The sequence below is a fragment of the Aspergillus foveolatus genome (genome assembly GCF_047715535.1).
Source record: "Aspergillus foveolatus strain CBS 279.81 unplaced genomic scaffold BDW70scaffold_4, whole genome shotgun sequence".
Taxonomy (NCBI): domain Eukaryota; kingdom Fungi; phylum Ascomycota; class Eurotiomycetes; order Eurotiales; family Aspergillaceae; genus Aspergillus; species Aspergillus foveolatus.
Window position 1 is genome coordinate 596,860 of NW_027396068.1, and position 26,147 is coordinate 623,006.

At 51.1% G+C, this 26,147-nt stretch overlaps 11 protein-coding genes across 11 annotated transcripts; 6 read left to right on the forward strand and 5 right to left on the reverse strand.

Annotated features, from left to right (window-relative positions):
* Window positions 1–123: 123 nt before the first annotated feature.
* Window positions 124–1,435, forward strand: BDW70DRAFT_128646 (uncharacterized protein). The gene is made up of 2 exons (XM_073735465.1): window positions 124–744; window positions 819–1,435. The coding sequence occupies exons 1-2, from the start codon at window positions 424–426 to the stop codon at window positions 1,368–1,370; spliced, it is 873 nt and encodes a 290-aa protein (XP_073600005.1). The 5' UTR covers window positions 124–423; the 3' UTR covers window positions 1,371–1,435.
* Window positions 1,436–2,454: 1,019 nt separating this feature from the next.
* BDW70DRAFT_147454 (uncharacterized protein) lies at window positions 2,455–3,816 on the forward strand (the record flags this gene model as incomplete). The annotated part of the gene is made up of 3 exons (XM_073738720.1): window positions 2,455–2,615; window positions 2,701–2,935; window positions 3,157–3,816. 3 exons carry the CDS (start codon window positions 2,455–2,457, stop codon window positions 3,814–3,816), a joined length of 1,056 nt encoding a protein of 351 aa, XP_073600006.1.
* A 1,009-nt stretch (window positions 3,817–4,825) lies between these two features.
* Window positions 4,826–6,325, reverse strand: BDW70DRAFT_128652 (GPI anchored serine-threonine rich family protein). The gene is made up of 2 exons (XM_073735466.1): window positions 5,760–6,325; window positions 4,826–5,700 (listed from the first exon to the last, which is right to left on the reverse strand). Exons 1-2 carry the CDS (start codon window positions 5,965–5,967, stop codon window positions 5,207–5,209), a joined length of 702 nt encoding a protein of 233 aa, XP_073600007.1. The 5' UTR covers window positions 5,968–6,325; the 3' UTR covers window positions 4,826–5,206.
* A 1,323-nt stretch (window positions 6,326–7,648) lies between these two features.
* BDW70DRAFT_83689 (CCCH zinc finger protein) lies at window positions 7,649–10,377 on the reverse strand. The gene is made up of 2 exons (XM_073744985.1): window positions 8,196–10,377; window positions 7,649–8,127 (listed from the first exon to the last, which is right to left on the reverse strand). The coding sequence occupies exons 1-2, from the start codon at window positions 9,921–9,923 to the stop codon at window positions 7,885–7,887; spliced, it is 1,971 nt and encodes a 656-aa protein (XP_073600008.1). The 5' UTR covers window positions 9,924–10,377; the 3' UTR covers window positions 7,649–7,884.
* BDW70DRAFT_83676 (DNA-directed RNA polymerase III subunit RPC25) lies at window positions 10,141–11,381 on the forward strand. Its single transcript, XM_073744984.1, has 7 exons — window positions 10,141–10,377; window positions 10,433–10,531; window positions 10,604–10,700; window positions 10,765–10,851; window positions 10,904–10,967; window positions 11,015–11,189; window positions 11,241–11,381. Exons 1-7 carry the CDS (start codon window positions 10,366–10,368, stop codon window positions 11,283–11,285), a joined length of 579 nt encoding a protein of 192 aa, XP_073600009.1. The 5' UTR covers window positions 10,141–10,365; the 3' UTR covers window positions 11,286–11,381.
* Window positions 11,382–12,083: 702 nt separating this feature from the next.
* Window positions 12,084–13,502, forward strand: BDW70DRAFT_156352 (cystathionine gamma-lyase CYS3; the record flags this gene model as incomplete). Its single annotated transcript, XM_073740172.1, has 4 exons — window positions 12,084–12,227; window positions 12,284–12,369; window positions 12,422–12,869; window positions 12,921–13,502. 4 exons carry the CDS (start codon window positions 12,084–12,086, stop codon window positions 13,500–13,502), a joined length of 1,260 nt encoding a protein of 419 aa, XP_073600010.1.
* A 511-nt stretch (window positions 13,503–14,013) lies between these two features.
* Window positions 14,014–15,394, forward strand: BDW70DRAFT_169526 (protein-histidine N-methyltransferase; the record flags this gene model as incomplete). The annotated part of the gene is made up of 3 exons (XM_073742704.1): window positions 14,014–14,175; window positions 14,275–14,616; window positions 14,707–15,394. 3 exons carry the CDS (start codon window positions 14,014–14,016, stop codon window positions 15,385–15,387), a joined length of 1,185 nt encoding a protein of 394 aa, XP_073600011.1. The 3' UTR covers window positions 15,388–15,394.
* A 47-nt stretch (window positions 15,395–15,441) lies between these two features.
* On the reverse strand, window positions 15,442–16,405 carry BDW70DRAFT_83718 (putative NADH-ubiquinone oxidoreductase 178 kDa subunit). Its single transcript, XM_073744988.1, has 3 exons — window positions 16,153–16,405; window positions 15,828–16,072; window positions 15,442–15,769 (listed from the first exon to the last, which is right to left on the reverse strand). The coding sequence occupies exons 1-3, from the start codon at window positions 16,267–16,269 to the stop codon at window positions 15,613–15,615; spliced, it is 519 nt and encodes a 172-aa protein (XP_073600012.1). The 5' UTR covers window positions 16,270–16,405; the 3' UTR covers window positions 15,442–15,612.
* Window positions 16,406–17,413: 1,008 nt separating this feature from the next.
* On the forward strand, window positions 17,414–21,839 carry BDW70DRAFT_83708 (uncharacterized protein). Its single transcript, XM_073744986.1, has 2 exons — window positions 17,414–20,561; window positions 20,789–21,839. Exons 1-2 carry the CDS (start codon window positions 17,659–17,661, stop codon window positions 21,750–21,752), a joined length of 3,867 nt encoding a protein of 1,288 aa, XP_073600013.1. The 5' UTR covers window positions 17,414–17,658; the 3' UTR covers window positions 21,753–21,839.
* Window positions 21,840–22,260: 421 nt separating this feature from the next.
* On the reverse strand, window positions 22,261–23,587 carry BDW70DRAFT_83712 (Sec63 complex subunit SEC66). Its single transcript, XM_073744987.1, has 3 exons — window positions 23,275–23,587; window positions 22,904–23,208; window positions 22,261–22,820 (listed from the first exon to the last, which is right to left on the reverse strand). The coding sequence occupies exons 1-3, from the start codon at window positions 23,372–23,374 to the stop codon at window positions 22,407–22,409; spliced, it is 819 nt and encodes a 272-aa protein (XP_073600014.1). The 5' UTR covers window positions 23,375–23,587; the 3' UTR covers window positions 22,261–22,406.
* A 445-nt stretch (window positions 23,588–24,032) lies between these two features.
* BDW70DRAFT_147459 (fungal specific transcription factor domain-containing protein) lies at window positions 24,033–26,029 on the reverse strand (the record flags this gene model as incomplete). Its single annotated transcript, XM_073738721.1, has 3 exons — window positions 24,033–24,215; window positions 24,458–25,540; window positions 25,739–26,029. The coding sequence occupies 3 exons, from the start codon at window positions 26,027–26,029 to the stop codon at window positions 24,033–24,035; spliced, it is 1,557 nt and encodes a 518-aa protein (XP_073600015.1).
* Between the last annotated feature and the right edge of the window lie 118 nt (window positions 26,030–26,147).

Genomic DNA, 26,147 nt, shown 5'->3' on the forward strand with positions numbered 1-26,147 from the left:
AGTCTAACTGGGTAGAACTCCGTAAAGCTGCAATACCTAGGTAGCACATGACGTCATTCGACGCCAAGGTAAACATCAATCAGCTGAAGATACTCCTATCAAAGCCGCTGAACCCTTCTGTGGCTTGTATCTAATCTCTGCCATATAACTAGCGAACTGTCTCTATTGATGGAATACTGCTCCAACGATTTCTAGACCCGACAGGACCGCTCCAACTCTTTGAGCCGAAAACGCGGGGCAGTGGAACCTACACTATACCGTACCTAACGCACCAGACTCGAGGTTCGAGAAAACAGTTAAAGTTGGTGCTTGGCAGCTCGAGACGACCAGTCAAAACACTGGAGACTCCTGATTCCAGCATCCCAACAATCTTAGACAAACAAAGCACCATTTGCCATCTCTGAACAGTGTCACGGCAGAAGGATGTTTGTTCGCCTTCCATTTAGGGGTCGACATCCTATGCGGCCTGCGCCGAGCAGGAGCAACGAACCACCAGAGGGAGAGACAGATTACCAACAACTAGAGAATCAGTTCTATCCTAGCATCTCTGATGCTATCAGGGTCCGGCACCTTCTGCTCTGGAAGGTACAGCCAAAAGGGCTTCCAGCGGAGGTGGTGGATATGATTGTGGACGCCGCTGAATACTGGCCGTCAATGAAGGTCAAGTTGGATAAAGCTAGAAGGATCGAAAAAGATTTGGACCAAGCGGTGCTTTGTACGAGCCCTCTTTGTTATGATGAGAAGGTAAGTTTAGACGAAAGCGATTAATGCTCCATTCTTGCTCCTCTTGGGCTGAATTATCCTCTAACGAGCTGCAGAGTCTGGAAACACCCCAACCTAAGCTCCTTCCGCACAGGACTGTTCACCCATGCCGAAAGATAGTCTTCTCAATTCTCTCTCATGATCAAGGCGGCTACACTGAACGTCATTTGGCTGGTCCAAATAACCCATCTCCCTATGAGCACACCTGCACCTGGTTTGACGCCGAGGTAATCCATCAAGCGCATAAGCCATCACAGAAGAGTGCCATGAATGAAAAGATGAACCCCACAGATATGAGGCCACAGCATTTTGGTCCCAATGACCCTCTGCTGCTTCCAAGAAATAATGCACTACAGCGCAACCGCACTCGAATATATGAAGCAAAACGGCATAATATTATCTGGCACTATCTAGATGACGTTGCGGCTGACTCTCAAGAGGCAGAGGATATCGCACGTGAGACGGGCAGAGGACGGGACACTCTGGGCGGGAAGCAAGTTCGAGAGATGGAAATCGGGGATTCTATAATAATATGGGCACGAGCACGATTTCCAGGATGGCGAAATTATGTGGATGATGTTTCGGTGCAGGTATTTTGGGCTGTATAGTCTGGACGTTTACTCCGTGAAATAGTATAGCTAATTCCCGGGTAGTTTATGATAATGACTCAAATAAATTGATCATATATTGATCACTGGCAGCCTTCTAGTTACCGGGTAGACAGTCTAACCAAAACCATCATATCATACCACTTCACATCGAGCTCCAAGCTGCATCTCGATGGAGTATACAGCCAACCCGTCACCCCATTAGTACTGGTACTAGCCTTAGTGCCTGAGGCAGCGAAAGCACGCAATTTCGCCAAGACCCAGCTTGGGCCTCACCTGGGCCCATATTAAAAGAACAGGTGCGCTCATGTCCTTCGACTAGAAGTTTTCTCTCTTTTGCCCCAGATCATGGCCTGAATCGACCTGAAAGTCGCTGATTGCGCTCTCTTTTGACCGCAATGCACCTTATCTCCCACCCTTCGTCGCCCAGCGCCGCTCAACCCTAGGCTTGACCATGTTGTGACCGCCGACGCAAACCGGCCTTGGAGAAGGTCGCCCGAGGTTCGAAAGTGTGGGGCAGCTTGCGCAACAACGAGAAGGAAAATCGTCTCTGTCCTGCGTTCGAGCCCGTCAGTCGGCGAATCACGCTCTTATCGTCCGTTGTCTGATGCACTAGACTTGGGAATCCAGCAAAAAGCGACGGCTCAATGAGCAACTATCTACACCGCGCGGCCTGACCGCCGTCACCGACCTCTCGCCCGAGAAGCGAATCTGGCCGCCGACATGCCTCGTATCGTCAATCCGGTCGCTCTTTCTGTGTCTCGTGTGGTCCTCTGCAGCTTCGGCGACTCGCGACCCCTCCTATCGGCCCATACGTTGGAATCTGGTAACCCCGTGATCAGTTATGTCGGCGACTGGTTTCACTTCTAAACTGCGCTCTCCGCCATAAATGCCCGCCATCCCCTCCTTGGCTTATTTTTTGGTTCTGGGCTCTCATCTTGACACTGTGGTTTTCTCTGCGTGCTTTCACGTAGAATCTGTTCGCTTTTCCTCAAAAACTGTTTTTTGTGATATCCCTCTGATCGAGACTACTCGGTCAGTTTACACTTTCCGTTCTCAGTACGTTCTCAGTACGCGCAGAACAATGGGTCCTCCGCCGAGATGCGCCGCCGTGGTTGTTGGAGCCGGCCCAGCTGGATTAGCGGTCGTTGGCAATCTCCTTGAGAAACAACTTGGGAACATCGTCTGGGTCGACCCTCTTTTCCAGGGCGGCCGCGTAAATCTGAAGTATCGTGAAGTCCCAAGGTTCGTGTTTCTGTAATTTGATAGCTGGCGTTTGCCCACGTTAGATAAGAAGCTCTCCAGGCTGACCGGGCTTGGGTTCGATCAGCAACACCAAAGTGGCATTGTTCCAAGCGTATGCAACGGCGACTCAGCCCTTTCGGTCTGTCATCAACAGCACACGTATTCCAAATGCTTTCACCACCATGGCGAAGCTCGATCAGGACAAAACCTGCCATCTCCACCATGCGGCCGATGTTGCTAGAGCTTTGATTGAAGGCCTCGTAAAGATGGACCAGGTGCATGCCTGCCGCGGCCATGTTACCGCGGCCAATCTAGATCAAGTCAGTTGAGCCTCACCAGCTTTTCCACTACCGAATGGACAGATATAAGTAGCAGCATAACTGACGTTTCTCTTGGCGTCTTTTAGACACGTTCATGGATAGTACGGATCCAAGATACGGACTCCTTGAATGAAATGGAAGTCATGACACCCCGATTGATTCTCTGCACGGGGTCATCTCCGACAAAAACTCCTATTCCAGTTGATGCAAACGCCATTCAGAGACTCGACCTAGACGTAGTGTTGAAACCAAGCGAGCTTGCTTCAGCCCTCCCTCAAAACCAGCCAACGACCGTTGCAGTAGTGGGCGCATCACACAGCGCCGTCCTAGCCCTACTCAATCTCTACGACTTGGGTCGTACTTCCCACCCACATCTCCGCATCAAGTGGTTCACCCGCCATCCTCTCCGGTATGCCGAGTATATGGACGGTTGGATTCTTCGCGACAACACAGGTCTCAAGGGCCGTGCTGCCGACTTTGCCCGCCAACAGCTAGAAGACAGTGTGCTGCCGACATCAGAAGCAGGCCGATACATCACCAAGATCGACTGCGCCGGTGGCCAGAGTAAGGAAACAGCGCAATATCAACGCCATCTCCCTTCCTGCACACACATCACCCAGGCTATCGGGTACACCCGTGATCCGCTTCCGGAGCTTTCGATCAACAGCTCCCCACTTTCTCCGGATGACCTCCAGTGGGATTCGAGCTTCGGTGGCTTCACCGACCGCCACGGCCGAGTTATCCCCGGCCTGCATGGTGCGGGCATCGCGTTCCCCGAGCGTGTCATCGACCCTTACGGTAATGTAGAGCATGCTGTGGGGTTCTTCAAGTTCATGAAGTTCCTTAAACGTGTTACTCCGCAGTGGGCTGCTACGGCATAATTCCTTCTCTCGTCTCCTCGTTTTTGGTCTTCTGTTTTCGCACGCGAGCGCCCGTATTCAGCACAAGCCAAGTCGGAGATTTATGGCTGGTCCGTGATCGTGTCTGAACTTAATGTCCACTCTAATTTGTTATCGTTATACTGGCATCGCCGCTGGATAGGCGATGATCTACCAAGAGAGCGCGAATACAATTGTTATCCACTTATGATGTCCTTAGATCCGTAATCAGCTATCTTATCTTCTATCAGCCCTTCGACTCAGCAACGCACGCTTAAGTCAATTGCTTCATCGAGTTTTGACTTCAATCCCGCTACACCAATTATCCGCCTTGATGGCTGCCAACCCTACATACTCACGTACTTGCCTACGCACCTAACCACAAACCTCGTCTTTGGATCGCCTATGCTATCCAGCAAGTAACGTTGAGCGTTTAGTATGTGCTCCGTCTTTCATCAGCAACATGAACTACAGCCCGTGCCTTCCGAATACTCATCCATTCAGTTCATCTCATCCAGTCTGAGCGATTCCAAGTCGAGTTCGCCTCATAGGAGGGTGTGCCATGTGGCGGGAATAAGTCATGCACTATCTCAATGCCAGAATCACTCTTTGACCCCACCATAGCAGTCATTGCCACTGGGACAGGCTTATACAACTTTACTGTAACAGCCGTATATCGCGACATAGGTAGGTAGGTAGCGAGGCGAGCCTACGTAGCGAGCTCAGAAGTAGGGCTTCCGTCGTTTCGGCCACCGTATCGTGTGCTGTTACACGCGAGGATGACAGATCTGCGGTTTCCTTGTCGTTTTTGTTTTAGATGAACGTTCCTTGCGTTGAGCTTGGCGTGGTTTAGGCTGAGCCGATGGTGTGTTGGTGATACAAGAGTCTGTTCTAGTGCCACGACGTACGTACGTCGCAGGAAAAACGGCCGAGGAGTGTCTACCTACTTTTCGCTCTCTACTGTAGCTATTCGAACCATGTCTCTCTTGCCAGAGTGAATGGCTACCAGCTGGCCAAGTTCAAAAGTGACGTCGCACATTCATTACTGGATACGTATATACATAATGCATGCCGGACAAGGCCAATTACCGGTGCAACAACCAAGTTTTCAAGCACAATAGGCAACGCAGTCGGGTAGTCGGGTAATCAGTGAGCAGATACGCTGCCGCGGACACACTCACGGTCAACCAAAAAAGTCGTAACCAAGCAAAAGCTGGAACGAGGATGATAATATCAATACAGTTCATGCACATCCCTGCACATCAACGCATGAAGAAGCTGAAGAAGAGTGAGAAGAAGAAAAAAAAAAAAGTGTCCAAATGATACACAGTAGCGCATGCCAGGAAGCAGGCCCACCACGAAAAGAAAACTGACTTATAGCGCAAAGATAATCTTAGACGAGAGCAGCAACACCAAGCGCAAGAACCAACAGGCCACCGGAAACGCGGTTGGACATACCCGCGTTGTCACCGTCCTCACCGTTCACGTTAGGAACCGAGGTAGGGCTGTCAGTGGCAGACTCGGACGAGGTGCTGGTGCTGGAAGACTCAGTAGAGGTTGAGGTAGCGCTGGCGGGGGTCTTGCTGGGGGTCTCGCTAGAGGTGGAAGTCGGAGTCGGGGAGGTAATCGACTCAGTAGTGGTAGTGGTGGTGGTGGTCAGTGTGGTCTTCGTGGTACTGCTAGAGGTCTCCGTGGTGGTTGTGGTCGTCTCAGTGCTGGTCGTAGACGAAGTAGTGGTCACTTCCTCGGCGCCCTCAACAGAGAAACGGGGGAGATAGTTGGTGGCGTCCGGGTCAGAGTCACTGATGATCTCGATGGTGTAGTCAGAGTAATCCTCGATATCAGAAGGCACGCTCCAGGTGAAGCTTCCGGAGTTAGGAATGGAAGCTAGGTCTAGTCAGCTCATGTACCCATGCAGGACGGGGATTTCTCTCAGGTGCACCCACAAGCAATGGTGGTGCCAGAATCGGAAGTCAAGACCTCGCCGTGCTGGAGCTTGAGAGTCACGGTTCCTTCAGTGCTGGGTTCCCAGCTCAAGGTGGTGGCCTCGCCAGCAGTGAATGAATATCCATCTTTGGGGATGTTGAAGGCGTTTTCGCGCGCGGCAACCAGAGTAGCGACGGCGCTGAGTGCGAAGAAGAATACAGAACGCATGGCGACTGAAATGATGTGATGAATATGATATAGTCTCTAACGAGGATCAAGAGAATATAGAATAATGTATCAGATGCGCCGGTGCCAAGTGGACTGCGTAATTCCGATCTGAAGATAGATGCGGAGATTAATTGTAGAAGAAACAAAGATGGCTCAAAGAGAGACTGAACGGTATAAATCGACTGAAGAAGGAGCGGACGGTAGGTGTCACCGGACCGAAAGGACCAAAAAGCAACTAAAAGGAAGGACTGGCTCTTGTAATCGAGCGGGAATGGCGATCAGAGAGAGAATAAAAGGGAAGGCACCGGCGAGCGTGGGAGGTTGAAAAGGAGGAAGGAGAGCACCGTCCGTCGGGGGAGGCGACGCTTCCAAATTCCGGCTTCTTCAGGTTAGGCCAGCAGAATTAGCACGCACAGAGCCCCAGTCTAGCAGGCTTAGCACCAGGAACATACCGCAAAAATCACAGGTCCCATGGTCCACTTGTAAATGGGCTGCAAGCTAACTGTTTTCCGCTAGCCGCTCGTGCAAGGAGGAAAGACCAACAGCATGACTGACTCTGGCGATGCATTGATCGCATTTCTAATCTCCGGCCAAAATAACGATAGACCTTCATCTCGGCGCTCGGATGTCATCTATGAGGGGCAGTTGTTCTCTCTGCTCGCGTTTCCTGTCTTGCCTCTATAATTGGTAGTTGCCTTCACGATTCAGACAAGTCTGCTATCCGCAGACGTCCGCTCGCAGTTTCCCAGTTCCCAGTTCTCATGGACCCAGGCAAGAGGCCAGACGCGATAAAGATAGTAGTCCAGGCCGATGGGACGGAGTAATTTCGAGCGAGCCCAGTGAAAAGTGGCGAAGCGACCAGAATTGATTGGGATTCGACGGGCTTACCGTCTTCCTGAGTCGCTAGCCTTTGAGCCATGCACACCGGCGTTCATGTGCCAGAGTTGGTGGCGGGTTCTAGCCTAAGGGTCTTTTGAGAGCTTCCAGCCAAAGAAGGCCGTATCGGCGTATCAGCAACGTGAGTGTCGTGAACTCTGTACGGGGGCTGAGCCAGCTAGCCAAGTGTGTTCCTTGGTAGGCAGCACTATCGCAGCCGTTCGGCGGTATTTTTGGTTTGTGGAGACGGACTTTCGACCCTCAATTAACGGTGTGCTGCACCGGTTGCACGGCTGATTCAAAGCATGGCGATAAGACTACTAGTACTCAGAGTGGTAGTCGAAGCGAGGCGGTTAGGCGATGGATCGGGTTCCAACGGCGATGACCGTTAAGAGCTTGGATGCCAGAGGTGAGGAGAGCGAGAACTCATTAGGAAGGAGCGACTCAGTATTGGGCAACAACCCGGTAAAAGACGGGTCGAATACTGTATTGGGATTACAGTGGTCACTTCCCAGGGTCTGTCTCTAAACACTAATCCTGTACGCTAATTCTGTAAAGGCTAATCTGGGCCCTGGCTAAAATTACTCTGGAGAAACCCGTGATAAGCTGTCCAATAGACGAATGGCAGAAATGGGGATCGCAGGGCTAATTTAACAGTCTCCGCTCGCAGCTCGACAACAAATAATCAAAATGAGTCAATGAGAGATCTGGGACTGAGGGTAGATGATTGACGAGCCGCAAATCCGATGGTCATTATGGCGATCATTGTCTCATAATTATGCAGGTACAATGGTGGAATGATGTTAATCGATCCTTGCAGCGCAGAAAACAAATTCAGACGTCGAGACAAGAAATTGACTCTTGGCCGGACCCCAGGGTCGAGGGAGAGGGCCGAGGAAGAGGACTAAGGGGCTACCATGGCTCCATAGGGCCGTTCTAATTCTTAGCCAAAGCGGGAAAATTCAGCACCTGTTTTAGCGGACTTAGACGAAAAAGTAATGTACATGGTATCATAATACACCTCGCCGGCAAGAAGTCGATTCATACACGCGCCGTTCCTTCCGAAGGATGGCATTGCTCGCCCACAGAGCCAGTAGTGGACCCGTTACCGGTTTGGATGTCGCTCGCATCGACCGGCGCCGCGGACTCATCAGTCTGGATGGTCGGAACGAGTGAAGAGGCGTCCTGTTGAGCCGCCGGTTCGTCGAGCAGCCCGTTCTCTCCTAGCCATATAATCGTCTCCATCAGTTTCCGGTTCTCGTCTTCTTTCTGGCGATCGAGGAGCTAGGAGACGTCCTGTTAGCCGGGCTCAAATAAATACAAAACAGCTTCGATAATGACTTGACACCTACCGCTTCAAGGAGTCCCTTTCGTCCCTTGTTCTCGACTGGTTTTGCCTTGGTCCCACGGTCCGGCTTCTCGTGAGCAAACTTGCAGGTCTTGCCTCGAGGACAACGGCCGTTGCGGGCAAAATGCCGACAGATACGCTTCTTCTCGTCGCGCGCCGGCGGCGCGACCCGTTCGGGCCCCTCCCGGCGTGATGTTGCTTGCTCCGGCGCAGAATCATCGTCATCGTCATCGCTACTTTCATCAGAGTCAGAGGACGACAGATCAGACCCGCTTGAAGAAGTCCAGTCGTTATCGTCAGACGCGTCGGATGCCGAATCGCCAACGGCTTGTTCGTCGTTGGCTGTGGCCTCTTTCTTTTCAAGTTGATCGGCTTCTCGTTCAGTCGGCAGTGAATCTCCTTGCCCCCCGTCCAGTTTGCGAGCGCGCTCGGCATCAGCCTCTGCTTGCGCTATCCGTTTCTCCTCCTTCATTAGCTTGCGTCGTAACTTCTCAGCCTTCAATTTGGCTTTCGCGGCTGCATCGGCGGGATCCAGTGCGACTCGAGTCTGCTCTTTCTTTTCTTGGTCCTTTGCACGGGTAGCCGCTGACTTGCGAGCTTCCCTCTGCTGCCGCTGAGCTTCTTCTTTGGCCTTCTTCGCCTTCTTTGCTTCTTCCATAGCTTTCTTTTTCTCTTCAATCTTCGCTTGGGTAGGGAAGCGCTTCTTGCGCTCTGCGATCCAAGCCGCGATATCTGCAGATGTCTGCAGATTCGATGTCCGTCCTTTGTACGTGATTTGCAATGCGACGCCAGTGCCTGGACCACCAGATGCCAATTTGGTTTCCTCATCGGCGTCATCTTCCTCCTCACTGGACTCATGCTCCTCAGTCTTCGGGGTTAACCCTAGCTGGTTGTGCTTCCGCTTCTTCTTTTTGGGTTTCCGTTGCGAATCAACCGGCTTGGGTGGTTTCAAAGGCAGAGGATTACCGAAACTAGGGACCGGAGGTGGCGCCGGAACTCGTGGAGCTGTCGACTGAGGCTTGCCAAATGCTGACGTGTGGTCGCGCTTGTTCGCATGTTTGCCGGGAGGGCTCTGATTATTGTAGGTGTTGTTCTGACGCGGTCCCCGTTGGTTGGGACGCTGCAATCCTGAAAACGAGCTTGACTGTCCTGTTCCCTCGAAACCCCAGCGGATAGGAGGGCCCATCATCGTCGGCTGCACCGACGGCGTAGCATTTTGATGAGCAGGATGTGTTTGGGTGTATGGAGGTGATTGTTGTGTAGTAGGTGTTACATACGTGGTACCATAGCCTGATTGATGCTGATAAGCCGTGCCATTAACGGCAGGTTGCGGATATTGCGATGTAGAGGCGAATGTACTCCCGGTCATGGCATTCGAAAAAGTCTGTGAAGACGGCTGCGTATAATGCGGTGTCGGAATGCCTGTTTGTTGATTTGGCATATGTTGAGCTGGGTACCCTGAGTATGTCATGGGCGCATATCCAGCAGGAGCTGCCGCGTAGCCACCAGAGTGATTGGCATCGGAGCTCATGAAATGGCCTCCTCTACCTCTATTCCCGTAGGCTCTTCCACGGCCCCTGAATTGACCACCCCCACGGCTACCCCGTTGACCATGGTGATTCTGGCCATACGGCGTGAAAGCATTGTTATGAGCGTACTGTTGTTGCGGCGAATGTTGTTGTGTAGGAGGCGGAGGCGGAGGGGGAGGGAAGGAGAATCCCTGAGGGTTCATGGCGGGGAGATCTCGGTCGATCTTCAGAGATAGAAAACATGCACTCCATCCTCACAGCATTGTAACGGTTGCGACAAAGCTCTGCAGCTCAAAAGTCCCCTTCATGAAGCGGGTCCAATGCGATTAGTTCGCCCGCTCCGATGGCAAGGAATAGTTGGACTGGTCACGTGCTCAATGGTCAGATAGAAAAAAAAAATTGAGCGGGTTCTCCGGCTGCGATTGGCTGGAGGACATGGCATCGTGAGTCCTGCTAGAGGTTTTGGGCGTTGAGCTCGAGACAAAAGTATCGGCATGGCCAGATGAGCTCTAATCTAAACTGTTTCTGAATCTCCTGTGGATTGAATTCTGAACATGGGATTCGCATTCAATCAAACCTATTCTCCGTTGTGACACCTGAAAATCGAGAATTCGGGCCTGCTTTCCCGCGGTCTCTTCCAACATCATGTTTATCCTTGTGAGTAGACTCAACCGAGTCCAGACGGTGGACAGATGCTTACCGGTGTTGCAAGACCACCATCTCAGATCTTATTCAGATTTCCCCAGAGGATTTCTCAAAATATAGTTCCGTTGCTATCGAGGACAACATTAATGAAAAGTACGCCAACAAAGTAAGCCTATCTCGATGTCCCTTAAGTTTTCAACCCTAGTCTCTTAAAACAGTTTGCTGACTTTACTGGCAGGTCATTCAGAAGATTGGGCTCTGTATTGGTTTCTATGACCTGTTAGAGTCATCAGACGGCCTGATCGGCCATGGCACTGGGCTCGTCAATGTGAACGGTGAGCTAGCCCTGTCTCCATCCCAATCTTTCATGATGATCTAGCCGACTAACATATACTACAGTGAAGTTCCGGCTTATCGTGTTTCGCCCATTCAGGGGAGAGATTGTGCTGGGCAAGATCTCAAGCGCTACTGAGCATGGCATAAAAAGTAACGATGGATCATTTTGTGATGACGCTGTATGCTAATTCACTGGCACTAGTCGGCGTAGAATTCTTCAACGACATCTTGGTACCTCCAGACCTCCTTCTGGATGGCGCTAGATTGTGAGTCTCCCACAATTTTTCGCTTGACCGCGGCTGACGTGAAGCAGTGATTACCAGGACCAGGTTTGGATCTGGGAAAACGAAGAAGGGACATTCTACTTCGACGTAGGAGAAGTTGTCCGCTTCCGCGTTGAAATGGAAGAATGGCATGACCAGATTCCCAATGCTCCTGATCTTGGAGATGGCGCCCCAATCGACCGCAAGCCTCCGTATTCTATTATTGTACGTACAGATCACTGGAACTCTGGAATTATGCCCTCTAACGGAATACAGGGATCCATGCAGATGGCTGGTCTGGGACCAATATCATGGTGGTAGAGAGCGTTTTTGATAAGATTTGTCGAGTAACGCCACGGAAGCAATTGTGTACATTGGTATCTGTGTTTGAATGACTGTATGACCCGCATAATAGACTACGAATGATCCATTTTATATATATTTGCACAGCAAGTAGGTAGAACACTCGGCTCTCTCTCGGGATCCTACGTAGGGTGTGTCGAATGAGGCTCGAAAAGTGACGTCCTCAAGGGCGCGACATGGCCTGGCCTTAACAGATGATGAATGCGCCAGGAACATTCTTTTTCAAGGACTAATCTGAGCGACATTGCATTAGTGCGATTTTCATGTATGGCCTCGGTTATCGCCGGAACGAGATTGGACAGTAGTCACAATAATAACAGTCAACAATATACAGACTCGTGTTGGATAGTGGAGTCGAGCGTCAGTCATCGCTTGAGTGCGGGAAGCGTGGAACCGGATCGAGCTACTATACGCTGTCCTGAGCAATGCAACGTAAAAGAAACCTGGTGGAGGAAAATAATCCGTAGGCAGGCAAATTCCATTATAAATGCTGAGAACCTTCTCGCTGGAATGCCATAATTATTCAGTTTGTTTTGGTGACGAAAAGATTATTATTACAAATCAGCGGTCGCAAAATACTTTGTAGTACATATAACCAGACGCCGTTACCACCCATCGAGCGCAGGACATCATTTTGTTATCGTTTGACGCATCTGCTGGCCAGGGGTAAGACCGCCATTGCATTCTTTAGCGCCTCGATTCCTTCTTTTCTTTTTCGAGAGTCCCTTGGGTTTTCTTTTTCTCAGTCCCGTGACGATGACGATGATGGCGGGACATCCAGATCTCCCCTCCAACGGCCAGAACGGCGACTCGAACACACATCAGCAGCGCCAGTTTGCGACTCTGGCCGTCCACGCTGGAGCTCCTCACGATCCCACCACTGGAGCTGTTATCGCACCGGTTAGTCTGCGCCTTTAAGACTCCCTTTTTACCTGGACCAGCGCTGATTGTGACAGATATCCCTGTCTACAACATTCGCACAGGAAAGTGTTGGTAAGCCGGTAGGGCTGTATGAATACACTCGAAGCTCGAATCCCAACCGGTCAGTACAAGATATTCGGATTGGGAGTTCATTGAATACTGACTCCAGCCAGAGATAATTTTGAAGAGGCGGTTGCTGCGCTCGAGCATGCGAAATATGCGCTAGCATTCTCCTCCGGATCTGCGACGACGGCAACCATTCTCCACTCGTTAGCTCCTGGCTCGCATGTCGTTTCCGTCTCAGATGTATATGGAGGAACACACAGATATTTCACCAAGGTTGCCGCGGCACATGGCGTCAATGTGTCATTCTCCTCGTGCTTGGAATTGGACGTGGAGAAGCTGATCCGGCCAAACGAGACTAAACTTGTCTGGATTGAGACTCCGTCAAACCCTACCCTGGCGCTGGTTGATATTCGCAAAGTTGCCGCGGTTGCGCACCGCCATGGCGTTCTGGTTGTGGTTGATAATACCTTCATGAGCCCTTACGTTCAGAATCCGTTGGATCACGGTGCTGATGTGGTGATTCACTCCGTTACGAAGTACATTAACGGTCATTCCGTAAGCCACCTTGTCTCCGGTTCTTTTAAACCCGTGCTAACAATCCAGTAGGATGTTCTGATGGGTGTTGCAGCCTTCAATTCGGACGAACTAAAAGAGCGCTTTACGTTCCTCCAAAATGCCATTGGGGCTGTACCATCTCCATTCGATTGCTGGCTGGCTCACCGTGGTCTTAAAACACTACATTTACGTGCGCGAGAAGCCACAGTCAACGCCACCGCTGTTGCTCTGGCACTCGAGTCCTCACCTCACGTCATCTCTGTGAATTACCCTGGACTCAACTCTCATCCGAACCGTGAAATCGCCGTCAAGCAGCATCGCAAGGGCATGGGAGGCGGCATGCTGAGTTTCCGGATCAAGGGAGGTCACAAGGCCGCCCATCTGTTCTGTGAATATACCAAGATTTTCACACTTGCAGAGAGCTTAGGTGGTGTAGAGAGTCTCTGCGAAGTTCCTTCAAGCATGACTCATGCTGGAATTCCCAAAGAACAGCGAGAAGCTGCTGGTGTTTACGATGACTTGGTCCGCATGAGCTGCGGAATTGAAGATGTTGAGGACCTGACGGCTGATACACTGCAGGCACTTGAGAGGGCTGTGGCTGCAAGCCAGGCAATGGAGAACGGAAGTGCTTGATTTCAAACAAGTAAACTTGACGACGGTAGAGCAATAGAGCCTTTTTTGATAGAATAGTTCATGTTTGTTCACGAAGCCAAAATTCAACGGCACAGGAATCGTAACGGCACTTTGGCATAGGATTTGACTGAACATTTTTAACCACATTGATAGAATTCCTGAGCTTTGTTAGTAGTGCTTCTATGAGAGCTCAATTCACCCTTATGATTCAATCTGATTAGTCATCAGCATAGATATGCTGCGAAAATTTACTCCAGAACGAGCTATCCAAGCATAAATATACGGGCTCTGGGTGCAATTGTCAGAGCTCTCCTTGAGCCTTGTTTGGGCTGAGGTATGAATCTATGATCATGACCTTCAAAGTCCTGAGACTTCAGACTGATTCATGTAGCACCGGTCAACTGTACCCGAGTCGAGGGGCGCACTGCATAACGCTCGATAGTTGCTTCTTTGCCCATTACCCCAATATTAAGAGTCTACAAAGCGTGTTCTACCGAATGAGCGCATAGCCATGGCCTCCAAATTTAGTTTTGGCTTCTCTGGCGACGATATCGATATTGATATTGACGAGAATGAGCTTAATGATGCCACTGAGAGCGGCCACCAGGATGTTGGCGCAGCATCTACGCTCCCAGAGCTTGTGAAAGCTCAAAAACATGAAATTGATGAATGGGTAAGCTGCATCTATCTCACTTAGTCGTCTTATTGGATACCGTATACCTTCAGATGCTATCACAGTAGAACTCAGAAAAGCTTGTTAACGATGCAACAGCTCTCCATGCTCCCATCACAGATATCGTACAATACGTGCACTATCTCTCCCTTTCAGGAGAAGGGCCTGGGCCCAGGTGCAAGCGCAAGTACAGATATAGGAGCAAATACTGTTACTGTCGCACGCAGAGACGTCTTCGATATTCGCGCCCAGCTGATGGTGGAGGATAGTGCTGAGGAGCAGAACGGCGATTTGATCGCCGGACTTGAGAAGGGTGACATCACGCCTAATTTCTACGAGGGTGGGTTTAAGACGTGGGAGTGCTCTATTGATTTGGCTGGGTTGGTTGTTGGCGAGGGAGTGGGACTGGAGGATGAGGGTGAAGATAGACATGTTATTGAGGTTGGTTTTTCTTTCCCTTCTTCCAGATTCTGGTTTGGTTTGTTGGGGATGGATTTGATGGACTCAGACGCTGATATCTCACTATATTAGCTTGGTTCAGGGACCGCGGTTCCTTCGCTGGCAGTGTTTGCTCAGTTGCTCGCTCGGACGGAGACAGACGGGACAACATCAAAGCCAGCAGAGAAGAAAAAACAAACTCACTTTACATTTGCAGACTATAACTCCGCCGTTCTACGTCTGGTGACTTTACCGAATTTACTTTTAACATGGAATCACTTTATCACGCACCGCAAGTCGGCTCAACCGTCCGATGGCCAGTCAGAGGACAAAGCAGAGAGTCGAGAAGAGATGCTAGACATAACACCCGACCTTGTTGAACACTTTCAATCCGACCTCGCGCGCAGAGGAATTACTGTGTCTTTCATCTCAGGCGCCTGGTCACCGTCATTCGTGGAGCTGGTGTTTTCGTCACCGGAACTGGCGGGTTATAGGACGCTTATTCTTGCAAGTGAAACGATTTACTCGCCTGCTTCATTAGCCGCTTTCTCGGAAACGTTGTTGACGTTGCTGCGTCGTTCTTCGCAGAGTAATCATGCGAGTAGGGCGCTTGTGGCCGCGAAGAAGGTCTATTTTGGTGTTGGAGGGGGCGTCGATGAGTTCCTCACTATTTTGAGGAGTGTAGCTGATGGGAATGTTGGTGTTAAAGAGCGGATGGACGTCAAGTCTGCTGGAGTTGGGAGGACAATTCTGGAGGTTAGCGCGAGTACTTAGAGCTATATTATGATCATGAGAGTCGATAGAAATGTAGCGTTAAGTCGTTATTTAGTGCTTCTTGGTCGAACCTAGCTACAACTACCGGACAAGGATCGAGATAGTCATTGTAGAACAAAGGAAAGCGAATGAACGAAACGTAGACTTTAACTATATGTACAACACGCCTGACTCTCAGTCTATCACCGGAATTTTGCAAAATCCACGAAAGCAGCAAACCCATATCTAGTCATAAATAGAAACAACCTTGCCATCCTGCATACGAGCAACGCGGGCCTCTTCGATCTTCTTGTTCTTGCGCTCGTAGTGCGCAATGACCTCACTCAAGTCAGCCTTGCTGCCAGCGATGACATTGTACGGGTGGCCAGGGTGGAAGCTCGATCTATTGCGAGAGTTAGTACAGTTGTTCTTGGTTTTGGACAGACTGAACAGCGACGTACTCCGGGCTCTTCAATTCATACACATCACTGGGTGCCTGACTGAGGAAGAGGTGGCGGTCCCGGGCAGCCCTCTCCACGGCAGCTGTGTGAAGCGCGTTTCTCTCCTCAAAGACCTTCTCCGAGGGAGTCCATTTCTCAATGAGGCGAGTGAGGGCTGATTGCGAGTCGGCGTCCTTCCCAGGCTTCGTGAACTGGTAAAGCGCGAAGCAGGAAGCGAAGGTACCGACGGCGACGTAGAAGCTACGCTGTATATTTCAGATAAAGACAGATTGTCAGTCATTGTCGACGGAGAGGTACCCCGAGGGACCCCGAGGGAAGAACCTACGCCGAAGCTTTCGTTCACAGGCTCGGCATGGTGAGCTGCATGTGAGTCAAATCGTCGAGGTTGCTGGTTTCGCAGCAGAAGCCGCGCCGAAGCTACCGAACGCCGGGCAAGAATCATGGTGTGGAGGACGACAATTGGCGGCACCGATAATTCTAATGCCGTCACCGAAGTGGGAGTTGAGGTCGAAGAGGCGGAGCCGGATAGCACAGGTCACATGACTTACTGGTTCTGGGATAGTGTGCAACATAGTCTTGGCGTCGGATGGTCATCTGATGGCCTGAGCGTCCAAGTCAGGGCTTCGCCTGCTCTTCATCTTCATCTTTTCGGTTCTCTAGCTTCATTCTGTTCGCTTCATCGCCCAAAATGTACTTTCGGTCGTGGTCAGGTTGATGAATGAACTTGCTATGACAGCTATGCTGTCCTTAGCTCCTCCGGCCCTGATGACCAAAATCGCCTCCGACTATGTGGGTAGTCAGTTGGCTGCTGTGTTGGCGCTCCTTAATGATGGCCCTTCAATGAGAGTTGGGCTCGCTCTGGTTCTCATGCATGGCTAAGTCGACCATCTGCCTCACTATGGCAGCTCTCTCCACATCTATTTCGGTGCAGAGATTCAATTGGATCCATTCCTTGCCAAATCATGCGCCTTTGATCGTCTCTGGATAAGAGGAACAACATGTCACCGCTTATACAGCTTTAGCGTTACCGACTCCACAGCCCAACCTCTCTTTCGGCGTTTGAGCGTTACCTCGTCCTCGAGGATTTTCCTTTCTTTTTCCCAGGAAATTGTTGCTAGTCCTCCAATGAACCAACGCCCAGTCATTGATGCCCAAGTTTCTGCAACCATGCACGATAATTGGGTCATCGCTGCACCGCGTATACAAGCCCTCGGTCCACATTGGCTTCACCGTTTCGCTCCTGAAGCCATACCCATGCCTTTCCTGCCCGGCTTTGACTCATTGAATGGGTCGGGGAAACAGTTCATCCCCACGGTTCGGTCCGCTCTGAATCCTTGTTAGCCCTCCCAAGGCGAGACGCAGACACTGTCCGTGTGCAGCGCGTCGTCAGGCCGTCGCTTGACATAGGCCATCAGTTGATACTTTCTCTCCTTTGTCTTTACTCTGTCTAATTCTACTCCAGAAATTCATTATTTCAGAAACATATCCGCTCATAACTTGCTTTGGCTCTTGAATCTGCATACTAGTCATCTACTGCCACCGACTTTCTGCCTTCGTGGTCTTTGACTATTTGCGCGTACGCGCAGCTTTCGTGCCCCATTTTCCCCTGCCTCCTCTTTTTTCCTCCCCTTTGCCTTATCGCTGTCACTACTGCTGCATGGCCCTCCTTTAGCCTGCGTCTGTACGTATATCAATCCGGAAATACACCTGGTGACTTTCATTTTTCACTTGACTCAACATTGGTCCACTCGCCATTCAACTAACATACTTTGATAACCAGCCTACTGGAAACACGTCTCTACTATCTGATTGAATTTGGGCGTGTATCACGATGGCCAAGTCAGGCAAGAAGAACAAGAAAGGCGTTAAAAAGGGCAAGAGCCAGGAGGATACTCCAGCTCCTCAACCTGAAGTTCCCTCTACCGAGCCTGAGCAGCAACAACTAGCAGCAGACACACCCCAACCTGAAGAGGCACCTGAGCTGCCAACCGCCCCTACGACAGGAGAGGAGTCTAAGCCCCTCGCTGCATCAGAGGTTACGACCCAGGTTGTCCCAGAGATAGTACCAGACCCTGAATCGGTACTTGAATCTGCGCCGGAAAGGGAACCAGAGCCAGAGCAAACACAGAATATCGAGCAATCCCAGACGCCCCCTGACCCGGACATACCTTCTCAAACACCGCTCGAAGACAATGATTTCACTGAAATAACCAAACACGACACTTTGTCAAATCAATCTCCCGGTATGATCGATACCCAGATTGAGCACATTCAGGAACCTAGCCACGAGGATCTAGGCGTATGGAAACAACTCGACATAGCTGAAGCAGAAAAAAACCACGACGACGCTCCGATCGAACAGAGCAACTCTGTGGACCAATCCGAACAAACGCCAATCACCGCGCCGCAATCGCCTACGTTCACAATTGCGCCGGAGACTTCGACGACCGAACCGACTGAAACTTGGCCAGCTTGGGAGGAAAACGACTTGACTAAGGCTTCACCTGCTGGAGAAGAGACTGCTACTCCGAAGAACGACGCTCACAATTCTCACGTTTTCACGAATCCTTTTGGCGAGATTGCTTCAACAGAGCCAGCTTCTGAACCTGCTCAGACTTCTGACCTTGCGCCCGCCCCTGCTTCTCAGCCAGAAGTCGAACTTCCCCTCGAATCAGAGCTTGCTAAGGAAGCCGAACCCATTCAGGAGTCAGAACCTGTTAAAGAGCCTGGGCCGGCCGGAGAGCCTGAGACTGTTGCAACGTCTGAACCTGTCGAAGAACCCGAGCCAATTCAGAAGCCTGAGACTGCTACAGCGTCTGAACCTGTTAGAGAGCCGGAGCCAGTTCAGGAGCCTGAGGTTGTTACAGCGCCTGAACCTGTTGAAGAACCCGAACCAGTCCAGGTGCCTGAGGCTGTTACAGCGTCTGAGTCTGCGATCGAACCCGAGCCGCTTGCTGCAGTTGAGCCCGCGATGGGAGCTGAACATACTATGGAGCCGGCACAAGAAGTCACTCCGCCTGCATCGAAACCCCAGTCACCTGCACCAGCAACTGCTTCACCGTCCTACAAGTCAGCTTCACCTATGCAACGCGCAGTTTCGCCTGCTGCGATAAGTGTCGCCGACACTGTCGACGCGCCACACACTTTCCCTCCCCCGCCTGCTGCTCCTACACCACCACCCGCATCCCCTAAGACTCAAGACGTTCCACCGTTGAAAGATGCATCATATCCCACTCCAAGAGCGGCACCACCAACGCCGCCTAGTGCCTCTCCTCAGTACAACTCATCATACCCTACAGACCAGGCTTATTCACCGCGGCAAAAGTCATCACCGTTGCATAACACCCGCAAGCCCTCCTCACCTAATCCCAGAGTCAGCAGTCCTCTGGCACATGCTTACACCTCTCCGGTGATGTCCCCACATACTACGTCTGTCCCGCCAATGCCTCCTTCTTTTCCCCCATCTGTCTCCCACAGCTACGCCACTGCTTATCAGTCGCCTACTATGAGCTCTGCTGGGTACTTTCCTCCTCAGTACGGCTACTATCAACCAACTTCGCACCCACACCATACTCCCCGAGGACCCATGGCTCCAAACGGTTCGTACCCAGGTATGAGAGATCCGGGCTATCCCAACGAGCATGATCGCTCCGGCCGAGGAGGGCCTATGATACCTTCTGATCAAGAAGATGCACGGGAGCTTCTAGACAGAATTCAGGACGCGATCCCGGATATTAACCGCCTTCTCGGATCCTACAAGCATACAAAGACCAAACTTCAGTCCCGAGAAGCAGAGTTTAAGCAAATGGAAAGCCAACACAAACAAGCGTTGATGCATAAGGATTTCTTCATCGAGGCGCTCCAGAACCAGCTTCGGAAGACTGCGAACGAAAGTGCCGAGGAAGCCACAAAGCTGAAAAACATGATCAACGAACTGCGAATGGAACTTGGCAACATGGAGGAGAAGCGGAAGGATATGGAGGAAAAGCTCGCTGACTCCGAAGCCTCCATTAGCTCTCTGGAGGAAAAGAAAGCCGGACTCGAAGAGCAGATCAAAAAGCTGAACGAGCAAATTGAGGAAGAGCGCGTGGCCCACCGCCAGGAATTGGAGAAGCAGCGAGCGGAGATGGAAGCAGAAAAAGAAGAAGCTCTCAAGACGCAGAAGCAAGAGCTGACTGAACTCTTTGAGGAGATTAAGGCTGAAGACGAGAAAGCAGCGGCAGAGGCTTTGGCGGTTCGTGAAGCTGAATTGCTCGAGCAACAAGAGGCAATGAAGACCGAGTACGAACAGCAGAAACAACAGATGCAAGATTCGCATGATACCCTGCAGGCCGAGTTCGACACTAAGCTGGCGGAACTTGCAACTACCCAGGGTGATCTTGAGAAGAAGCACCAGGAATTGGAAGACACTCGACACGCGCACGTTGAGCAGGTTGAATCACTTGAAAACAAGCACCAAGAGAAAATCACCGAGATGGAACGAGCTTGGAATGAGGAGAAGACGGGCCTGGAGACTCAGCTTTCTGAGAAATCCGAAGAGCTTGCCAACAGCGAGCGAGAGAACAAACGACTAGAGGAGGATCTCCTTTCCAAGGAGAAACAACTCCAGCTTTCGGTGGACAACATGCGTCTTACTATTAACAATTTGGACAACGACTGCGACAGATTGAGGAAAACTCTCCACAGTCTCGGAGAAGCCACTGACCTCAAGAACACAAAAGGCGATACATTCTTGTAAGTTGCCTAGGCTGAGATCCGTTCAGGTCTCAGTTTGTTCATTCCTTGCATTTTCGAAATAATCATCTACGACCACATTTCTTTTTGTCCATATTTCCTTTTCTCTACGACAACATTCGCCGCTCTTTATATTTTTCCTTTGTTTTCACCATAGAATGACATGAAGGCCATGATCATGTTTGATAACGTTATAAATGTACCTGTTCTGATACGTACGAATCTAGTCTGGACTGCTTCGGCCAACTTCAACGTCTCATCGTGACGCTCTCTAAGGAACACTTTTCGTATCTACCAATTGACCCTCCCCAAGAGGTCCTTTCCAAGCTCCCGCCAGAGCTTCCTTCGTTCCTTGACAACACCCCAGCGTCTCGCGAACTCCGCTCCGCGTACGTCCAGCACGTCGTTTCCAAAATCCTAACCTACCGCATCTTCCACCCCTTTCTCTTCACCCTCGGTCGCCGCTACGACAAAGCAGACATTCTCTTCCAGATGCTCTCAATGGATATTCGCCGCAAGTCCGTCCGTCGCGAAGCTTTCTGGCGCCAGCAAACCCTCAAAGCAGCCTACACCACCTCTGACGCAAAGGAGTCCATCAACGTTGTCGCCGCCGTGATTGTCGACGAGATCAGCAACAGCCTCAAGCACTTTGCCGACCCACGCCGCATGGATGGCCTTCTCACAAGCATCCGCAAGATTGTCAAACTTGCCGCCGAAACATGGCGACACGCACGCGTCGAGCGCGAACTCATCATCGCTGCTCTTCCAGCACCGGAAGACGGCAGTGTCCCCGGCGAGGACTGGGAAGAGTACGGCGTTCCCAAAGAGAATGCCTCGGGTCGAGCCTCTCCGAAGACAGCAGATTTTGCCCGCCATGTGGTCTTGCGTCCCTTCCCTCGCATTATCCGCGAAGCAGCCCACGAGGACTTTGTAGGTGATGAGGGCAAGGCGAGCCCGTGTACGTACTCTCGCGGCTCTGTACTGTACTCTGACTCGCCAATTATTCTTGCAAGACTTCAGGAATTGGCGGGAAAGACTACAGATGCACCTGTGCGAAGGGAGGACTCGCCTCCGGCGACAGGGAGACTCTCGCGGGCATCGACTTATTATGAGCCCCCTTCGCCTCGGATCCCGTATGCCCAGGATGCCCTTATTGAGGGTGCAACGGGACCTAACTTTGGAACCGCCTAGGTAGCCTCTTTACCTGAGATTGCGACAGTTCAAGACATTCCGACACTAAACTTTGTCACTACGACGCACGCTCATTAAATATTTCATTTGTGTGCTTGTTAGCGACTTGTCCGTGAGTTTTGCTTTCCAGCCCTCATTTGCCGTTCCTTCTCTTTCTCCAAATTGACACTTCTATCATCCATTGATGACTTGATTTAATATTCTTCTTTCCACCTGCGTGTTTGTTTCCCCTAGATTGATTCTTATCCGCATTATGTATTCGATCATGACATTTGTCTTTGCTTCCTCTTCTTGATCTTGTCTTATGTCAACCACATCCTTGTTTTTGCTCAGCAGTTCAGCGATTGTTATCATATATGGGTGTATCAGGGCATAGGTAACATGTATGGAGTCGATTGTTTGTTAGGACTACAGATCTATCTGAGTTGTTTTGTTTGGACTATAGCATTCAATCAACTTTGACTTTGTTGACTTCATAACCCTTCTAGAACGAAGACTAATCTTCACTCAAAGGGAAATAGGAGGCCCATCAAGTATAAGACCGTTAAATTTTGTATAAACTCCATTCATAAAACATAAGTGGAAGTAAAGTTTAAGGGGGTGAAAGCCATCTAAAACCCTTTGATGCATCATCTATATGCCCCGGAAACGTACTCATTTCTTCCCCTTCTTCTTCTTCTTTCCTCCACTAGGACTCTTTTGTCCCGCGCTCCCGGCATGCTCATCAGCCTCCACAAGCACCGCATCATCGTCACTTTCCGTAACAGTCGGTGCGGGGGGAGCCGCAGCTGAAGCAGACGCTTTCGGTCCAACTGCAACCTGCGTACCTTCAGCAACCTCAGGCGCCGCGGTAGCAGCAGCAGCAGTAGTGACGGTGCCCGGCTTCTCAGCATCCAGCTCCTTCATGAACCCCTCCTGGATACTAGCCTTCTTCTTCTCCCACCAGGCCTTCTCCTCATCAAGTTTCTTCTGGTGCTTCTCTAACCGCTCGCGTACAATCTCGTTGTTGACCATTTCGTTTGCCGACTGAAAGATTACCTGGCCCCAGTTGGGAGCGTACGCGTTTGCCTGTTCATTGGTAACGTCAGCATATCCCATCTACTGAATTCCACCGAAAAATTTTCAGAGAAAAAAGCGAAAAGGGTGATTACCTCAGTAACAACATCCCGCACTTCATCCTCCATCTCCTTCTCCGCCCGCAGAAACCTCTGCCATAGGTCGTCGCCCACACTTCCCCGCTGAAGTAGCACGGAAAGAGCCTGCTTCTGGCTGCGAAGGGCCATGACGCGCCGAATGTCTTCTTGAGCGCGGCGGAGTAGCGCCGCCTTGAGGACCGACTCGGGGACCGCGACCTTCTTCTCTGTTGCTGAGGCGGGCGGGTCAAGGTGCAGAAGGGAAAAGTAGATGTCTCGTTGTAGATGTGACGGAAACCATGGTTCTAGGGATGTGGCCTTTCCTGTTTGTGGGGGATGCGGTTAGTGATTTGATCCGAATTTGTTTGAGAGTATTTGACGAGACGTACTGGCCTTGCGCTTGCGGTAGAGGGATGAGAAAGTTGCGAGGGAGCCGATTAGAACGCTGAGGTACGCGAACGGTACGATGAGTGTGACCCAGTCCACCATTGTGTGTGTCTGGTTCTGTGGACGGGTAGAATTCGGCGACGTTGGGTTGGTGTAAGTGTTGGAAGTGACTGCGGTGCGGGTACTGTAGTATTGTTGGTTGAGTTTTAGTTGGTCATAGTACGAGTTTTGCCCACTGTGTACGTTAAAAGAATCGACAGTAGATTTGGGCTAAAAGAAGGTACATGAGGAGAACGAACAACGCTCAGGAGTGCTGTGTATATGATGTGGTGATGCTCGGACAATGAAGCAGCAAAGGCCAGGCTGGTGTCTTGGCCGCGTCACATGTCTAGACCCTCAGACCCTTACTCTCAAGTACATTCACCGCAGATCGACCACGAGCATTCTTATAATTATATTTTGTTTAGTCTCTAGACAAGAATAAATGCATGATGACAAGATAACGTGCGGTAACATGAGCCTGGCCAGCGATTCAGCCTAGAGGAAAGATCTCTATTACCAGTATCGGACGAGCACGTGTGCGTCCTGCCGTATGCTTTACACTGGATATCCGGCAGTGCAATGATTTTTCGTCTCCCTTCCTGAATAGTCAACTGGGCTCCAGCTTAGCTCCTATGTACTGACAGGCTGACCTCTTGCTTTGAGTCTACCAGGAACTTCGGCTGTCAACAGCGCGTCGTCGCCAAGGTAGCAGCAAACCCTACCTCACGGCCGTAGTGGCCTTGGTGTTATGATGCAAGGCTCGCCGTTTAGCAATGTCGCCTGCGAATGAAAGATAGCGTGGTGAATGCCTCTGGGAGACAGATGCTGCTACTTTACCCGCTGTGCGCTGAAAAGGGGGCTTGGCTGTTGCATGCAGCTTTCTAGTCGCTGCTCTGAACTCCTGATGTTCAGTCAGCTTTCAACCCTTGCGTCGGCAAATCAACATTTGGTCAGACTGCAAGATTGTATCAAATCTCAGTCACAGTCAGCCTGTTGGTTGCGCCATCGAGCCGCGCGCTCCATCAGGCGCGCCAGCGGCTGTTGGAGCATGGCATTACACTGCATTCCCTCGCGCACCCACTGATCGTACAACTGCCTAACGACACCCCAGGCATAATCGGTTTCCGGCGTAATTTGCCGCACGCAGAGCTCGGAAAGGATGAACGCCACGACGTGCCGTTGCTTATAGCTACTGCAAAGCCAGGCCCACTGGGTTGTGGTCTCGCTGTGTTCCATTAAGATCGCGAAGTTGACAATCTCGACAGCCATGGTGAAGATCTCGTCATTTGTAGCCGCGGAGTTAGGGTCTTGATGCGCTGCTGAGGTGCTGAGACAATGTATCAACCATGCCTTGGAGAGCGTAAGGCGCACGATAACAGCCGTCAACCATTGAATTGGGATGTCTAGGTTGAAATTTTGCAGATATTGAATCTCCACGCGATTTGCCAAACTCGAGAGGAGCTCCTCTTTCTTGGACAAGAATTGCTGTCGTGTGTTATGGTCTGGAAACTTGCCAGCCCAGTGCAGAATAGGCATAATCTCGCATTGAATTATACATAATGTGATATCAGTGTATCCCCGTCGCGGTAGAGGCAAAGAAGGCATGTCTGGGTCGAGCTCTTCACCGTCGAAGTTCGTAGGAAGCTTAGTGTCAAACATACCCGGCCAGATCTGCGTGTCAGTTCCCTGGTCCTCCGAGCAGAGCATGTCAAGAATACAAATGTGCCACCACAGCCGGCGGCGCATCTCGATCTCAAAGGGAGCCAGTCCTAGCTGTTGACCATCACGGTGCAGCCCTTGACGTTGCGCAATCCGGACTACAACCGCCGCTTGAGCCCATACGAGCTGTGAATCAGCACACCGGCGAAGACACAGCAGAAACAAGACTGCAGCCTGTAAGAAATGCATGTCCGTGGTGCCAGTTAAGTTGGCTTCTGCCAGGGCCTGCTCCACAGCAACTCTGTACTCTTGTATGCAGGCAACATGATTCTCGTCGAGGATGGACAGGCACTGCTGTGGCGTCATGCTCACCACAGCGGCAAAGCTCATAGCCAGAACCAAGGCCTTGTACGCAGGTTCCTGTTCTGATTTATCGTTGGCACAGTATTTGCTTGACATGGCCTTGATCGAGGGGATGTGCAGAATGGCGATCATCGGCGCAACATTTTCCTGGTAGACCTGCCATAGCGCTTGGATCCGCGGCGGCTGCACATATTTAGACCGACTCTGGCCTACACTATAGCTCGCAGTCTGATCAGACCATTGGAATCCAGGTGGCGGCAAAGTCATAGACACCATATCTGTACCGGAGACATGCGCGTACTCTCCTCGTCAGAGATATCGTCACATAATTCTCGTAGTTCTCGAATCTCCCAATTCGCCATCAGCCTAGGACAACACGGCAACGGACAGGCCAGACCATACCTTATCCCCAAGAACAACTGAAGCTTCATCACCCACATACCGACTCCGGCCACCATAGACCATCAATCTCCCTCTTGGAGTCTCCAACCTGTCGGTGCCCGTTCGCTGATTGATAGGTGAGCCTGACCGAGACGTCACGGTCGATTGACTGTTAGTATCAAGTGACAGCACACTAGACGCCGACCGCAGCCGTTCAACTTCCTCTTCCAGCTCTCTAAGGTGGGCAAGAATTTCAGAGATAGGAGGACGTTTCAGCCTGCGCGGTGCTCGCTTATTTCCTGGTAGCTGCATTCGGACCCGGCTATGAAGCAGCGGCTACAGGGGTATTTGTGGTCGCAGCCGATCTTTCGCTGATTGCACCTAATGCAGCTGCGTTTGGAAGCATTGGCTTGCTTATGAGATAATTGTG